A 17009-nucleotide genomic window follows, 5' to 3' on the forward strand; every position below is an offset into this window, starting at 1 on the left:
GATGATGAGGGTTGTGCACATGTCAGGAGGAATTTTGGTCCACTCCTCTTTGCAGATCATCTCTAAATCATTAAGATTTTGAGGCTGTCGGTTGGCAACTCGGGGCTTCAACTCCCTCCATAAGTTTTCTATGGGATTAAGGTCTGGAGACTGGCTAGGCCACTCCATGACCTTACTGTGCTTCTTTATGAGCCACTCCTTTGTTTCCTTGGCTGTATGTTTTGGGTCATTGTCTTGCTGGAAGACCCAGCCACGACCCATCTTCAATGCCCTTACTGAGGGAAGGAGGTTGTTTGCCAAAATCTTGCGATACATGACCCCATCCATCTTCCCTTCTGTACGGTACAGTCGTCATGTCCCCTTTGCAGAAAAACATCCCCAAAGTATAATGTTTCTCTCCGCATGCTTCACAGTTGGGACGATGTTCTTGGGGTTGTACTCATCCTTCTTCTTCCTCCAAACATGCCAAAGAGCTCAATTTTTGTCTCATCTGACCACAGCACCTTCTCCCAATAACTCACAGAATCATCCAGGTGTTCATTGGCAAACTTCAGACAGGCCTGCACATGTGCCTCCTTGAGCAGGGGGACCTTGCAGGCACTGCAGGATTTTAAACCTTTAAGGCGTAATGTGTTACCAATGGTTTTCTTGGTGACTGTGGTCCCAGCTGCCTTGAGATCATTAACAAATCCCCCCCATGTAGTTTTAGGCTGATCTCTCACCTTCCTCATGATCAAGGATACCCCATGAGGTGAGATTTTGCATGGTGCCCCAGATCGATGTCGATTGACAGTCATTTTGTATTTCTTCCATTTTCTTACTATTGCACCAACAGTTGTCTCCTTCTCAGCCAGCGTCTTACTTATGGTTTTGTAGCCCATTCCAGCTTTGTGCAGGTCTATGATCTTGCCCCTGACCTCCTTAGAAAGCTCTTTGGTCTCGCCCATGTTGTAGAGGTTAGAGTCTGACTGATTAATTGAGTCTGTGGACAGGAGTCTTTAATACAGGTGACTATGTAAGACAGCTGTCTTTAATGCAGGTAACAAGCTGATTAGGAGCGTCTAACTGGTCTGTAGGAGCCAGAACTCATAATGGCTTGTAGGGGATCAAATACTTATTTCTCACTGCAAAATGCAAAAAAAATTATCTAATTTATACAATGTGATTTTCTTGATTTTTTTTTTTTTTTTTTTATTCTATCTCTCAATGTTAAAATTAACCTACCCATAAAATGATAGACTGTTCATGTCTTTGTCAGTGAGTGGGCAAACTTACAAAAACAGCAAGGGATCAAATACTTATTTCCTTCACTGTATGTATGTATATGTACACATATACACTGCTCAAAAAAATAAAGGAAACACTCAAATAACACATCCTAGATCTGAATGAATGAAATATTCTCATTGAATACTTTGTTCTGTACAAAGTTGAATCAGCTGACAACTAAATCACCCAAAAATCATCAATGGAAATCAAATTTATTAACCAATGGAGGCCTGGATTTGGAGTCACCCCCAAAATTAAAGTGGAAAAACACACTACAGGCTGATCAAACTTTGATGTAATGTCCTTAAAACAAGTCAAAATGAGGCTCAGTATTGTGTGTGGCCTCCACGTGCCTGTATGACCTCCCTACAAGGCCTGGGCATACTCCTGATGAGGTTGCGGATGGTCTCCTGTGGGATCTCCTCCCAGACCTGGACTAAAGCATTCGCCAACTCCTGGATAGTCTGTGGTGCAACGTGATGTTGGTGGATGGAGCGAGACATGATGTCCCAGATGTGCTCAATCGGATTCAGGTCTTGGGAATGGGCGGGCCAGTCGATAGCTTCAATGCCTTCATCTTGCAGGAACTGCTGACACACTCCAGCCACATGAGGTCTGGCATTGTCCTGCATTAGGAGGAACCCAGGGCCAACCGCACCAGCATATGGTCTCACAAGGGGTCTGAGGATCTCATGTCGATACCTAATGGCAGTCAGGCTACCTCTGGCGAGCACATGGAGGGCTGTGCGGCCCTCCAAAGAAATGCCACCCCACACCATTACTGACCCACTGCCAAACCGGTCATGCTGAAGGATGTTGCAGGCAGCAGATCGCTCTTCACGGTGTCTCCAGACTCTGTCACATCTGTCATATGTGCTCAGTGTGAACCTGCTTTCATCTGTGAAGAGCACAGGGTGCCAGTGGCAACTTTGCCAATCCTGGTGTTCTGTGGAAAATGCCAAGCGTCCTGCACAGTGTTGGGCTGTGAGCACAACCCCCACCTGTGGACGTCGGGCCCTCATACCACCCTCATGCAGTCGGTTTCTAACCGTTTGTGCAGACACATGCACATTTGTGGCCTGCTGGATGTCATTTTGCAGGGCTCTGGCAGTGCACCTTCTGCTCCTCTTTGCACAAAGGCGGAGGTAGCGGTCCTGCTGCTAGGTTGTTGCCCTCTTACGGCCCCCTCCACGTCTCCTGGTGTAGTGGCCTGTCTCCTGGTAGCGCCTCCAGCCTCTGGACACTACGCTGACAGACACAGCAAACCTTCTTGCCACAGCTCATTGATGTGCCATCCTGGATGAGCTGCACTACCTGAGCAACTTCTGTGGGTTGTAGAGTCCGTCTCATGCTACCACAAGTGTGAAAGCACAACCAACATTCAAGCACAAAACATCAGCCAGAAAGCATTGGTACTGAGATGTGGTCTGTGGTCCCCACCTGCAGAACCACTCCTTTATTGAGGGTGTCTTGATAATTGGCAATAATTTCCATCTATTGTCTATTCCATTTGCACAACAGCATGTGAAATTGATTGTCAATCAGTGTTGCTTCCTAAGTGGACAGTTTGATTTCACAGAAGTTTGATTTACTTGGAGTTATATTCTGTTGTTTAAGTGTTCCCTTTATTTTTTGAGCAGTGTATATACATATATATATGTATTGAAGAATATTTGCTTGCAAAACTATGTGTAAATGACAGAGAATTACTACTCTATGTAAGACTGTGTGCCCACTATACGTTTTTTAAGCGTTTCCGCAGTGGCAATTCCGCTGCAGAAACGCTTAAACAACGCATGGTAGAAGGTCTGCCATGTTCCCCAATGATAATCCACATGTGCTGTGCACATGCTGCGGAAATTTCCGCTGCGGATTATCATTGCGGAAAAATCCGCAGCACTACCAATTATTTTGCGTAAATGCTGCGTTTTCGCTGCCATTGACTTGCATTGGAGCGCATGGAATTCGCATCACTGCATCTGTTCATGCGGAATCCATGTGTTTCAATGTGCGGATGGTACCCGGGTCTGGAGAGGAGGAGACTCTCCTCCGGAACCAGGTACCTTAGAACCTGTAAAAAAAAGAATAAAATAAAAAATAAATATTATAGTTACCTTCTGATGTCCCCCGGTCTCCATAGAGATGTGTCTCGGCTTGCCGGCAGCTCGCGATGGTCTGAAAAGGACCTGCCATGACGTCATTTAGTCATGTGACGGGTCACGTGACCGCTGACGTCGGCAGGTCCTTTAGTCTACTGCGAGCTGCCGGCAAGCTGAGACGCATCGAATAAAAACTCCAGGGACCATCAAAAGGTAAGTATAATATTTATTTTTTATTTCTTACCATTCTTTGGGGTCACACTATATAAATCCATGCCGGTTGCATGGATTTATATAGTGTGACCAAGTTGACAAGCACTTTCCAAGTGATGCTAAAATCGCTTGGAAAGCGCTTGACAACCCGCATGCGGAAAAGCATGTGAAGAACGCTTCACATCCGCATGTCCCTGGCAGGAAAAACGCATGTACAATCCGCATGTACAATCCGCATGCATTTTTTCTGCCAGGTAGATGCAGAAACGCTCAGGAAAAATCCGGAGCATTTCTGCATCGTGGGCACATAGCCTTAAAGTTCATGTTAAAATCGCACATTTGGACACTAGGTTAGAAAAATCGCCTTGTACACGCATGAAAATCGTACAACACTCATCCCACTTTTCAGGAACGATATCGGACCATTTTATTTTTCTGGTGAGAGGTATAAGCCATTAATCAGAGAATATCCTTGCTTCATTCACTTCTTTTCCCATTGGTTCTTAGGCTATGTGCCCACGATGCAGAAATGAAGCAGAAAATTTCTGCAGCGTTTCTGCATGTTCTTGGCAGTTAAAAACGCTTGCGGATTTTAGACGCGGTTTTGACGCGTTTTTGCTGCGTTTTTACATGCGAATTTGACTTGCGTTTTTCAAGTGCATTGGGACCTCAAATCCTCATGCAGAAACGCACAAATAATGGACATGCTGCGGAAAATCTGCTGCGAAAAATTCCGCAGCATGGGCACAGAACATGCAGATTTTCATTGGGGATCACGGGGCACGGATTACCAAAGCGTTTTTAAAGCATTTCTGCTGCGGAAATTCCGCATCAAAAACGCTTGAAAAACGCATAGTAGGCACACAGCCTTAGGTTCACATTGAGTACTTGGTGAGCTTTTTATTTCAATATTTGTAGCCAAAACCTGGCCTAGAACAATCAGAGGAGAAGTATAATAGAAACATGTCACCACTTCTGTATTTTTCACCCACTCCTGGTTTTGGCTTACAAATACTGAGGTCAAATACTGAACGTGTGCATGTGACCTTGTTAAACCCCTTCACCCCAGGCCATTTTCCATTTTTACGCTTTCGTTTTTTGCTCCCCTTCTTCCCAGAGCCAAAATTTTTTATTTTTTTGGTCAATATGGCCATGTAAGGGCTTATTTTTTGCGGAACAAGTTGTACTTTTGAACGACTACATTGGTTTTACCATAACATGTACTGGAAAACGGGAAAAAAAATCCAAGTGTGAAATTGCAAAAAAATTGCAATTTCACAGTTGTTGTTTTGTTTTTTTTTTACCACGTTTACTAAATGCTAAAACTGACCTGCCATTATTATTCTCCAGGTCATTATGAGTTCGTAGATACCAAACATTTGTTAAAAAAAAAGTTGCCACTTTCCGAGACCGGTAGCGTCTCCATTTTTCGGAATCTGGGGCAGGGTGAGGGCTTATTTTTTCACGCTGAGCTGTCATTTTTCTTGATGCCATTTTGGGGTATGATTGCCCATTATTGCATTTTATTGCAAAAAAATGTAATTCTGGCGTTTTGATTTTTTCCTCATTAGGCCATTTACCGATCAGATTATTTTTTTTTCATATTGATAGATCGGGCGACTCTGAATGCGGCGATACCAAATATATGTTTATTTGATTTTTTTATTGTTTTATTTTTAATGGGGCAAAAACTTTTATATTTTTTTAACTAGACTAGAAGCTGCGATCATCAGATCATCAGATCGCCTGTGTGTAGCAGAAATGCTCACTTGTTATGAGCACCGACCACTGGGCCGCGCTAATAGCATCCCAACAATGACAACCGCAGGAGTCTCCCGCAGACCCTGGGCTGTCATGCCAACCCATCGGCGACCCGCAGTCATGTGACACTGGCGCCGATGGGCGGGACTAGTGACATCCTTTTGCCGCAGTCACTGATTGACAGTGGCATTTAACATGTTAACAGCCGTGGGTGGATCGCGATTCAACCCGCGGCTGTTAGGAGCACATGACAGCTGATCAGATCACCTGTCATGTCCCCGGAATGGTGTTGGCTCATCGACGGAGCTCACGCCAAAGGGACAGACATGACATGTACTGTACATGTACGGCACATGTCGGTAAGGGGTTAAATAAGGTTAATTGCTTTTTTTACATTGCATTTTTGAGTGTACTATTTTTACATGCATTTGTATCTAATTGACGCCACTTTTTCATGCCATGTTTTAAATAAAGCTGCTTTGTGTTGGATGCTTTCTGTGATTTAGTTGTGAAAAAACTTTATTGATACAGTTGTGCGGATTACATGCATTTTTAGTGCATTTTCGCAGCGGAAACACACTAAAAAAAAAAAGCATGTGTTTTTTATATCTGCAAATTTTCCACATCTAATAAAAGTCTATGGAGAAGATTTGCATATAAAACTCAGCATACCCGCAAGAGAAATTGACATACTGAGGATTTCAAACACGCACCACAGGTCAGTTTACGCAGTGTTAAAAAAGCACAGTGGGCACCATATTTCTTTAAACCTCATCCAGTTTGATAGAACTGTAAGATGCTGCCTTTGTTGTGCAGCGAAAAAAAAACACAGCATCAAAAGCTTGTAGGAATTTAAAGGGGTTGTCCGGTAAATTTATGAATCCCCCCAGCGCATGCACTGTGCACTGCGGGGATTCGCCTGTTTCTGACCCAGGAAAGTCGGTGACGTATAAGTTATACATGCCCCCGGCCAGTGGGCGCGACCTTAGTTCATTCACTTGTATTGAGTCGAGGCTGTGCCCCGTCTAGTGACATGCCTGTCTAGTGGGCGTGGCTGACTAGAGGTGCAGCCTTGGCTCTATAAAAGTATATGGAAGCGAAGCTGCTCCCACTGGCCGGGGGTATGTATAACTCATACATCACCGACGTTCCCAGGTCTGAAACCAGCGAATCCCTGCAACGCACAGTGCGTGCACTGGGGGGATTCATAAATCTGCAGTCACACAGAGTGATTGGTTTTGACTGGACCACCCCTTTAACCTTATTGTTCACATCTCCACATGTCCAGGGCAGTCTTCTTTGTTCCACACAAAGGTTGACCGGGAAAAAGAAATCTAACATGTAAAATGTGCTCCAGAGAATGCACGATGGTGAGAAGAGAACAGGGAAAAAGTGATGTGCATTCACGTCCTGCGGGTCTGACGCTGGCAGACATATCCAGAAACCAAAAGAATTACAGGACTTCCATAAGAGCTTAGCAAGTGTTTATCTTGTACCAGAGGCATTTCAAAAAAGTATTTAAAGGAATCTTTAACTACATAGGTATAAATATTGCATGTGTGTCATAAGACTGAGATTTTAACTTAAAGTAGTTGTACAGTAGGTATTTTCTCTTATCTTGGACAACAAAAGTGCCACTGTGAAAGCAATAAATGACTAAATGTTTGCTTAGCTAGCAACTTGCTTGCTTATTTAAAAAGTGAGTTCATATGTAGGCCTTTTCATGGAGAATGCACATGGATATGAACCTCACATATGTCACTAAACAGTCCATGCTCTCCTTACAAAACAGGGGCCAAAATATTGGTCATAAAATTACATGCAGAGTTAGACATAAAATGTCATCTTTGGTTTTGCTTGGTAGATAGCAGTCATTTTCTGGTGGCATCAGTAAGAAGGGTAGATGATCAAGTGTGTTCGTCATACAACGCCAAAGTCTTTTAGGAACTTCTGGAGTACATGATCCTTTATGTCATTAAATACATTACGGATGTTTTCAGTATCTGTGGCACAAGTTTCATGGGGATATAGGATTCGATCACGTTCCAGTTTCTCCAATTTATCTTTGATTTCTGTCCTTTCAAAGATTTCCCTGTAAGCAGATCCAATGAACTCTTTAGCAGCTTTGGCATCCTGTCGAGGTCCTGGATTAAAAAAAATAATTTATTTAAACTTTACAAAGACTTGAATGATGGATGTGTCTCCCACAGTTCTAAAGGTAAATGTCTTAATTGATCCACTAAGATCAGCAGAAAATTAACACTAAATCCACGTAGATTGTTAAATAGATACCATTGACTAATCTAAATTTTCCAAATGAACAGATAAAATTAATGGCTAAGCTCAATATATGAACATTCCTTCAAAAATTTACATCATATTTCCATAGTAAGCTAATCAAATGGGGTGGAGAACATGAGAGTAGTAAAATCCAGTCTCAGATGCAATGTATAGAGAAGACTAATACATAACTAAAGCTCTATTGCAATCTAGCATAGCTGAAGATTAACAGTCTGGGCCAGTGACATGATTGAGCCATTGGTTTGAAGTGTATATGACGCGCCCCCGGGGCCGTGGGGTACTCGGTAGCCGGGCCGGCCGATGCTGGGGGATGTCACAGTGGCAGTAACCCGGTCCGTGACCCAGGGCGGTCAATTAAAGGGGAATAAAGAAAAGGGGAATAAAGTTTTTAGAGATAATGTTCGTGACGCCACCTGTGGTATGCGTCTATATGGAGCCGCCGCTTCGGTACAGATCCTCTGGAGCTGATGGTGACGCAGCAGAGTTGGTTCAGCTCTCCACAGGCAGAGCTTAGCGCCAGGGCAGGAAATAGTGATGTTATGAGGTAGATGTTGCTGGTGCTGTGTAGTGCAGGGCTGGTGATGGCGCAGCAATTATTCAAGGACACAGCGGGATGCAGTTGTGACGCTCGGTTGTGAGACGCTGGAAAGCCCCACCCTCGGAGATTGGGGACTCGGAGCCGGGTCCTTGATGTTGTAGATGGGGTGCAACCGTGGCCAAGTCCCGCTCCGTGCCCAGGGCCGTCACATTAAAAAAAGGGATGGTATGGGCTTATCCGGGTTGAGTGGCTGATCTCGACTACGCCACCTGTGGCACCAGGTGAAGGCCACCAGCGCTGCTGCAGTCCGCTGAGGCATGGTGTTATTGCAGCCGTCGTTATTACTACTCCCCACAGGCAGAGCAGGGCCTCAGGGCAGAGGGACAGGATGGAGGGGGTAGTAGTCTAGGAGGTCTGGTGCTGCGTAGTGCAGTGTAGTGCAGAATAAGAGTCCGGAGGCCATAGGGGTTAACTTCCAGTTTTTTTTTACTCACGATGGAGATGGCAATAGGAAGGCATCTCCCTGCTCCTCGCGGAGTTCTGCGGTCACCAAAGACGGGGGTCCGACAACCTCCAAGTAAGTCCAGTGTTAAATCAGGACCCTGCAACAGAGTGTTCCTAGACTTCAGACCGGGTCCTTTCCTGTCTGTGTGTGTGTAGATAGGCCGGGTCTCCCTCTGAACTTCACTCAGAAAAAGGGTATGGGTGGCAGCTCCGCTCTTTCCGTTACCCGGTGGGATCCTCTGGGCCTACCGGGCTTCCCTGACCAGGACATAGAGTAGCAAGGTCAGGTGTCGGGGGCCGGTACCCCTCTTGCAGCCGGAATCCCTCTGAATAGATCAGCTTGGCAAGGACAGGTGGCGTATACCGCTCCGTCTGCATCCTCCCTGGGATCCATTTGGGCTGGAGCTACACTCCTAAGCTCCGGGCCTTCTTGGTCATGGTCCTTGACTGGGCTGAGACAGATATTATCTGCAACCTGCCCCTTGACCCAAAGCCAGGGTACGAGGGCCGTGCCTCCATCCTCTGCAGGTCCACACAGGATCCACGCTCAGGGAGGAAGGTCACGATGATAGACAGTCAAAGAACTTAGAACCAAAATGGCTGTGTATTAAATATGAAATTTAAAGTGTCACTAAAATGTGAGTCCTCCACCCTCACCCACTAAATTGGTTACCCTATCTCTTGCTTCCCCAGTCTCCCGATTCCAGTAGGGACAGCACCTGGTGCCTTCTAGCCCCCTCTGGTGGGAGAAATGTGGTGTTGGATGTGGAGGAAGGGTCCTGACCATCACACTGCTCTTACCTCACAGGAGGAACACTACACTCCATTAGAGAAGTGCAGCATCCCTGTGGCGGTCGAACCCTCAGGGGCGCCACACAGTCTTCAGATTTTACTCACCATTATTAAGTTACACTTTCTGGATTATAACCGCCCACGTCGTCCTGTGTTCACCAAGGAAGGGGTTCAGCAGCTCTCATTTATTTCAGGAGTACTTAAACGGGACCCCGTTCTATGTTCCTTTCTCGGTCGTCTTCCCTGCGCTGGCTCTCACCCTCCTGCCCTGCGCCTCACAATCAGTGTCCCAAGCCGGTAGCCTCGGATCTTGTCGGGCGACGTGCAGTCCCCTGGACCCCTTGTGGCCACCTTTTCGGTGATGTAATTGTGGTGGTTGGCAGCTGCACCTTGCAAGTACAGTAGCCCCCGGTTATCTAGCTGAGCCTGATTATTCTCCACTAGTTTAGGAGCCAGTCCCCTCTGTGGCCTGATCCCTCCATGTCCGTGTAGATTCGGGTGCACGGGTGGCTTCCTGCACTCCCCGTGCCCCTAGGATCCCCTCTGTCTCTGGAGCCTTCCCTCTGCTCCCGTCCTCTCTCACTCTCTCTCCTGGGCCTCTCAGACTAGGCCCGCTCTCCTCTCTGCTCCCAACTCCTGCTCCAAGCACTGGAAACAGGAGCTAGGACCTCCTCCACTGCTCTCCTGAGCAGGACTCGCTCTGACTGAACTGTCTCTTTGTAGATGGTTCCCCTCCTTCTTATACTCCTACTGACGGTGCTTCCTGATCTACTTCCTCCACCTAAACCCACTACATGGTTCCCCCTCTCTTAGTCCCCCCCCCTCCCAACCAGGGACAGGGCTCAGCAGTGGATTAGTGCATCTTGCCCCTCCTGCTGGTCTGGAATGGTGTAGTGTTGGATGTGGGTTTTTGGGTCCCGGGTAGTACTCCCTCCTTACCTGAGAGTGGGGTGCCACACCTCTGGGTGAGATGCAGTACCTCTGTGGTGACTGAACCAGCAGGGGCGCCACATTTGATTTCCAATGCTGCCAGCAGAGGAAGCCTTGCCACTGCCGCCTTGGAGGAGTGCATGTATAGTAGTGGTGGAGAACCCTCTGAGGCTGCAATTTGGCCTGGGTAGGGTTAACTGTAGTGGCCAGGAGTTGGAACTGAGTGCTTGTGTCAAGTGCACGAAGTGACAATCAGTGAGTGTTGAGCAGTATAGTGACAAGTAACAAGCACCAGGCTCTAGTTAAGGACTGCTAGGGACAACGTGGGCCTAGAATCCTGGGCAGTGGATTGCCAGAGAGCCCCTCTGCATGAGTCCCCTTTGCCGGCCTGGGAACCTTGAGAGAGATGTTGGGGCCTGGGAGCACATTTTGTCTGCAAGGCAGCAGAAGAAGCTATAGGACTCAAACTCTTAGAGGCGGAGAGAGATGGGATCCAGAAATACTGCCAGAGGTGGATACGAATCCTTAGGGCTAGAGAATATATCAGAAGGGAAGATCTACCTAGAACGGGAACCAGGGCTGAAGTTGTATCTGGTACCTGTGGGAAAGATGACAACCCGTTGGGCAGTACTGCAGAGAGCTGACAGGCTCTATAAGGGCTGCTAGGGTAGACATGGGCTTAGTATACCGGACAGTGGATCGCCAGAGAATCCCTCCACAAGAGTACCTTTAGCTGGCCTGGGAACCTCGAGAAAGTCGTTGGGGGCCTGGGGGCACATTCAGTCTGCGAGGCCGCAGAAGAAGTCAGAACTCAAGCTCTAGGAGGTGGAGTGAATTGGGATCCAGATATACTGTCATTGGTGAGGAAGAGTCTCTAGGGCTAGAGAAGAAAGCAACAGAGATGTTTCGCCTAGATCGGGAACCAGGGCTGAAGTTGTATCCAGTACCTGTGGGAAAGATGACAACGCATTGGACCATATCCTTTATACCTGCCTGTAAATACTGCCAGACACCAAGTAAAGTTGTTTTTATTAAACTTGTGTACCCTGGATTGATTGCTGAATAATTCCTGGAGTCCGAAGAGGCCTGCGGGTCAGAAGTAAGTGGGAAACACTACATACACAGCAGCACACCAGGACGGGCGCACACTTTGTCTGTGGGGTGCCAAAGTGAGTGGAAGCGACAGCTTGCTCACGACTACCTCACTTGGACACTTTACACATGGTCACTGAAACTGGAACCAATAATCCAGCCAGCTTCAAAGCAGCACTTGCAACGTCTATAGCAGGAGTGCACAACCTGCAGCCAGGGGGCCACATGCAGCCTGTGATGATTTTCTATGCAGCCCCCAACCATATGGGTATAAAAATGCTCGATTGACAGGTTACCAATGTGTGGGCAGCCACAAACAGAAGAGCATTGGCAAGCAACTGTGGAGCAGGGACTGGCAACTGCTAATGTGGCCCTGTGTAGGCACCTCTGGAAAGGATGCTTCATTCGTAAGGAGAATGGGGTCTCTTAACACGTTTGAATGCAGTATGTGAATTAGACAGGTTGGCTTCCGTGTCTGTGGCTCACTCCACTGTAGTTTATATGAGATCTGAGACATTATGCAGTAAGCAAAAAAACCACAATCTATTGTAGAGAGCCATGTGCATATATGACCTATTCCTCTTTAGGGCCTATTCAAACAGTTTTTCATGAAACTTAAGAAGCAGATTTTACTGCAAATCCACATTAAAAAATGCTTCAAATACTCTTTGAATATATTTCCTATTAGTTTAACTGCAAAATTGTCAAAATAATGTGAAACTAACAGTGTTCACTAAAGGAGCTCTTCCCATTAAAATCAGGCAGGAAGTTATTCAAAGAGTATTTGACGCATTTTTTAATGTGGATTTAGGAGCAGAATCTATTCTATATCCTCATTAAACTCAGTGTGAACATACCAGTAGGGTGCTGGTTTTTGGAGGTTAGAGTGCTGTAATTACAATTTGTACCTAGCAGACATTTATGGTATATACTTTTGATATGCCACAAATATCACAGAAGGTAATACCCCCTTACGTTTTAGTGCAGCCCCTATATTTGTTCAGTATGTGACTTTAATAATACTGTGTGTATGTACAGTACAGACCAAAAGTTTGGACACACCTTCTCATTTAAAGATTTTTCTGTATTTTCATGACTATGAAAATTGTACATTCACACTGAAGGCATCAAAACTATGAATTAACACATGCAGAATTATATACTTAACAAAAAAGTGTGAAACAGCTAAAAATATGTCTTATATTCTAGGTTCTTCAAAGTAGCCACCTTTTGCTTAGATGACTGCTTTGAACACTCTTGGCATTCCCTTGATGAGCTTCAAGAGGTAGTCACCGGAAATGGTCTTCCAACAATCTTGAAGGAGTTCCCAGAGATGCTTAGCACCTGTTGGCCCTTTTGCCTTCACTCTGCGGTCCAGCTCACCCCAAACCATCTCGATTGTGTTCAGGTCTGGTGACTGTGGAGGCCAGGTCATCTGGAGTAGCACTCCTTCTTGGTCAAATAGCCCTTACACAGTCTGGAGGTATGTTTGGGGTCATTGTCCTGTTGAAAAATAAATGATGGTCCAACTAAACGCAAACCGGATGGAATAGCATGCCGCTGCAAGATGCTGTGGTAGCCATGCTGGTTCAGTATACCTTCAATTTTGAATAAATCCCCAACAGTGTCACCAGCAAAGCACCCCCACACCATCACACCTCCTCCTCCATGCTTCACGGTGGGAACCAGGCATGTAGAGTCCATCCGTTCACCTTTTCTGCGTCGCACAAAGACACGGTGGTTGGAACCAAAGATCTCAAATTTGGACTCATCAGACCAAAGCACAGATTTCCACTGGTCTAATGTCCATTCCTTTTGTTCTTTAGCCCAAACAAGTCTCTTCGGCTTGTTACCTGTCCTTAGCAGTGGTTTCCTAGCAGCTATTTTACCATGAAGGCCTGTTGCCCAAAGTCTCCTCTTAACAGTTGTTGAAGAGATGTGTCTGCTGCTAGAACTCTGTGTGGCATTGACCTGGTCTCTAATCTGAGCTGCTGTTAACCTGCGATTTCTGAGGCTGGTGACTCGGATAAACTTATCCTCAGAAGCAGAGGTGACTCTTGGTCTTCCTTTCCTGGGGCGGTCCTTATGTGAGCCAGTTTCTTTGTAGCGCTTGATGGTTTTTGCAACTGCACTTGGGGACACTTTCAAAGTTTTCCCAATTTTTCGCACTGACTGACCTTCATTTCTTAAAGTAATGATGGCCACTCGTTTTTCTTTACTTAGCTGCTTTTTTCTTGCCATAATACAAATTCTAACAGTCTATTCAGTAGGACTATCAGCTGTGTATCCACCAGACTTCTGCCCAACACAACTGATGGTCCCAACCCCATTTATAAGGCAAGAAATCTCACTTATTAAACCTGACAGGGCACACCTGTGAAGTGAAAACCATTTCTGGTGACTACCTCTTGAAGCTCATCAAGAGAATGCCAAGAGTGTGCAAATCAGTCATCAAAGCAAAAGGTGGCTACTTTGAAGAACCTAGAATATAAGACATATTTTCAGTTGTTTCACACTTTTTTGTTAAGTATATAATTCCACATGTGTTAATTCATAGTTTTGATGCCTTCAGTGTGAATGTACAATTTTCAAAGTCATGAAAATACAGAAAAATCTTTAAATGAGAAGTTGTGTCCAAACTTTTGGTCTGTACTGAATATATATTATATATATATATATATATATATATATATATATATATATATATATTTATATATTTATATACAGTACAGACCAAAAGTTTGGACACACCTTCTCATTTAAAGATTTTTCTGTATTTTCATGACTATGAAAATTGTACATTCACACTGAAGGCATCAAAACTATGAATTAACACATGTGGAATTATATACTTAACAAAAAAGTGTGAAACAACTGAAAATATGTCTTATATTCTAGGTTCTTCAAATTAGCCACCTTTTGCTTTGATGACTGCTTTGCACACTCTTGGCATTCTCTTGATGAGCTTCAAGAGGTAGTCACCGGAAATGGTCTTCCAACAATCTTGAAGGAGTTCCCAGAGATGTTTAGCACTTGTTGGCCCTTTTGCCTTCACTCTGCGGTCCAGCTCACCCCAAACCATCTTGATTGGGTTCAGGTCTGGTGACTGTGGAGGCCAGGTCATCTGGCGTAGCACCCTATCACTCTCCTTCTTAGTCAAATAGCCCTTACACAGGCTGGAGGCGTGTTTGGTGTCATTGTCCTGTTGAAAAATAAATGATGGTCCAACTAAACGCAAACCGGATGGAATAGCATACCGCTGCAAGATTCTGTGGTAGCCATGCTGGTTCAGTATGCCTTCAATTTTGAATAAATCCCCAACAGTGTCACCAGCAAAGCACCCCCACACCATCACACCTCCTCCTCCATGCTTCACGGTGGGAACCAGGCATGTAGAGTCCATCCGTTCACCTTTTCTGCGTCGCACAAAGACACGGTGGTTGAAACCAAAGATCTCAAATTTGGACTCATCAGACCAAAGCACATGTCCATTCCTTGTGTTCTTTAGCCCAAATAAGTCTCTTCTGCTTGTTGCCTGTCCTTAGCAGTGGTTTCCTAGCAGCTATTTTACCATGAAGGCCTGCTGCACAAAGTCTCCTCTTAACAGTTGTTGAAGAGATGTGTCTGCTGCTAGAACTCTGTGTGGCATTGACCTGGTCTCTAATCTGAGCTGCTGTTAACCTGCGATTTCTGAGGCTGGTGACTCGGATAAACTTATCCTCAGAAGCAGAGGTCACTCTTGGTATTCCTTTACTGGGGCAGTCCTCATGTGAGCCAGTTGCTTTGTAGCGCTTGATGGTTTTTGCAACTGCACTTGGGGACACTTTCAAAGTTTTCCCAATTTTTCGCACTGACTGACCTTCATTTCTTAAAGTAATGATGGCCACTCGTTTTTCTTTTCTTAGCTGCTTTTTTCTTGCCATAATACAAATTCTAACAGTCTATTCAGTAGGACTATCAGCTGTGTATCCACCAGACTTCTGCACAACACAACTGATGGTCCCAACCCCATTTATAAGGCAAGAAATCCCACTTATTAAATCTGACAGGGCACACCTGTGAAGTGAAAACCATTTCCGGTGACTACCTCTTGAAGCTCATCAAGAGAATGGCAAGAGTGTGCAAAGCAGTCATCAAAGCAAAAGGTGGCTACTTTGAAGAACCTAGAATATAAGACATATTTTCAGTTGTTTCACACTTTTTTGTTAAGTATATAATTCCACATGTGTTAATTCATAGTTTTGATGCCTTCAGTGTGAATGTACAATTTTCATAGTCATGAAAATACAGAAAAATCTTTAAATGAGAAGTTGTGTCCAAACTTTTGGTCTGTACTGAATATATATTATATATATATTATATATATATATATATATATATATATTTATATATTTATATATACATATATATATATAATAACAATGTGGCCTTTGGACCAAAAAAGGTTGTGCACTCTTGGTCTAAAGCAAAGTGACTGCAAGCATTGTGCTTCTTCTAGGAGTCCGAGCCACCTATGATAGACTGCAGAGGTGGCTGGTAACCTAGGCAATAGTGTTGAGCGAGTATGTTCTATTAACCCTTTCGCCGAGTACGCTGGCCGAGCTCTGAGTATTTACAGCTGCTCGGTGATTAGGTTAAATCGCTCCCGTGTGCATGATTGGCGACTGTTTGACAGTTTTATTACATGTGAGGAATGTCTATTTCTTACACATTCCTCACATGTAATAAAGCTGTCAAACAGTTGCAAATCATGCACACGGGAGCGATTTAACCTTATCACCAAGCAGCTGTAAATACTCGGAGCTCGGCCCGAGCATACTCGGACAAAACATACTCGCTCAACCCTACTAGGCAACAAGCAGTAGTAGTAAACTGCAGAATTGAAAATCCCTCTGTTCGAGAATGGAGAGGATGTTCCATAACAAGTAAATAATTGCAAAGTCATTTGTTTTTACAAGCACTTTACAATTTTAACCATTTATTATGCTGAGACAACCCTTTAACACTCTTAAGCAGTTATTCAAGATAGTCTATTGAACCGTACAGATATAACAATTTTGTTCATATGTGGCAGATGTGTTGCAGAAATGTTTGCTATGTTTTTTCACACATTTGAATGGATTTTGTAAAGCATATGTATATTGTTTTTTAAAGTAATCATACTAACCTTTAAACTTGGGGAAGTACAAAGCCAAGTCAGAGAAACAAATTTTTTCAGCAAGCAAGTCAGTTTTATTAAGGAACAGAATGATAGGGGTGTTTCTAAACCAGGGCAGCTCCATTATACTCCTGAAAAGAGCCAGACTCTCCCGCATGCGATTCTATGTAAAAAATAAATTAAAAAATGAATGTGAGATACACAGTAAAGAGGTCACGAAAATACCAGAAAGTATAAACTGCATGGCAAAACGGTGGCATGAAAGAGCCTAATCATGTACAGCAGTCACAATAGTGTGTTAAGAATCACTTTTACATGCACTTTTTAAGAGGTTAGAAATACCCAGTCAAAA

At 44.6% G+C, this 17009-nt stretch overlaps 1 protein-coding gene across 3 annotated transcripts in view; it reads right to left on the reverse strand.

Annotated features, from left to right (window-relative positions):
- Positions 1-6829: 6829 nt before the first annotated feature.
- GNA15 (G protein subunit alpha 15) overlaps positions 6830-17009 on the reverse strand; it is a 135999-nt gene continuing 125819 nt past the window's right edge. For 2 of the 3 annotated variants that reach the window (XM_073660640.1, XM_073660639.1), the window contains 2 exons: positions 16667-16820; positions 6830-7486 (listed from right to left, as the gene is read on the reverse strand). In XM_073660640.1, the coding sequence (XP_073516741.1) occupies positions 7263-7486; positions 16667-16820 (378 nt within the window). In that variant the 3' untranslated portion in view covers positions 6830-7262. Of the gene's footprint in view, positions 7487-11134; positions 11355-16666; positions 16821-17009 lie in introns of all 3 variants that reach the window. The other variant, XR_012255249.1, reaches the window with a different exon arrangement.

The sequence above is a fragment of the Phyllobates terribilis genome, unplaced genomic scaffold (assembly GCF_046119375.1).
Source record: "Phyllobates terribilis strain yellow unplaced genomic scaffold, ASM4611937v1 Scaffold_1__5_contigs__length_1240528914, whole genome shotgun sequence".
In the NCBI taxonomy this organism is placed as follows: Eukaryota; Metazoa; Chordata; class Amphibia; order Anura; family Dendrobatidae; genus Phyllobates; species Phyllobates terribilis.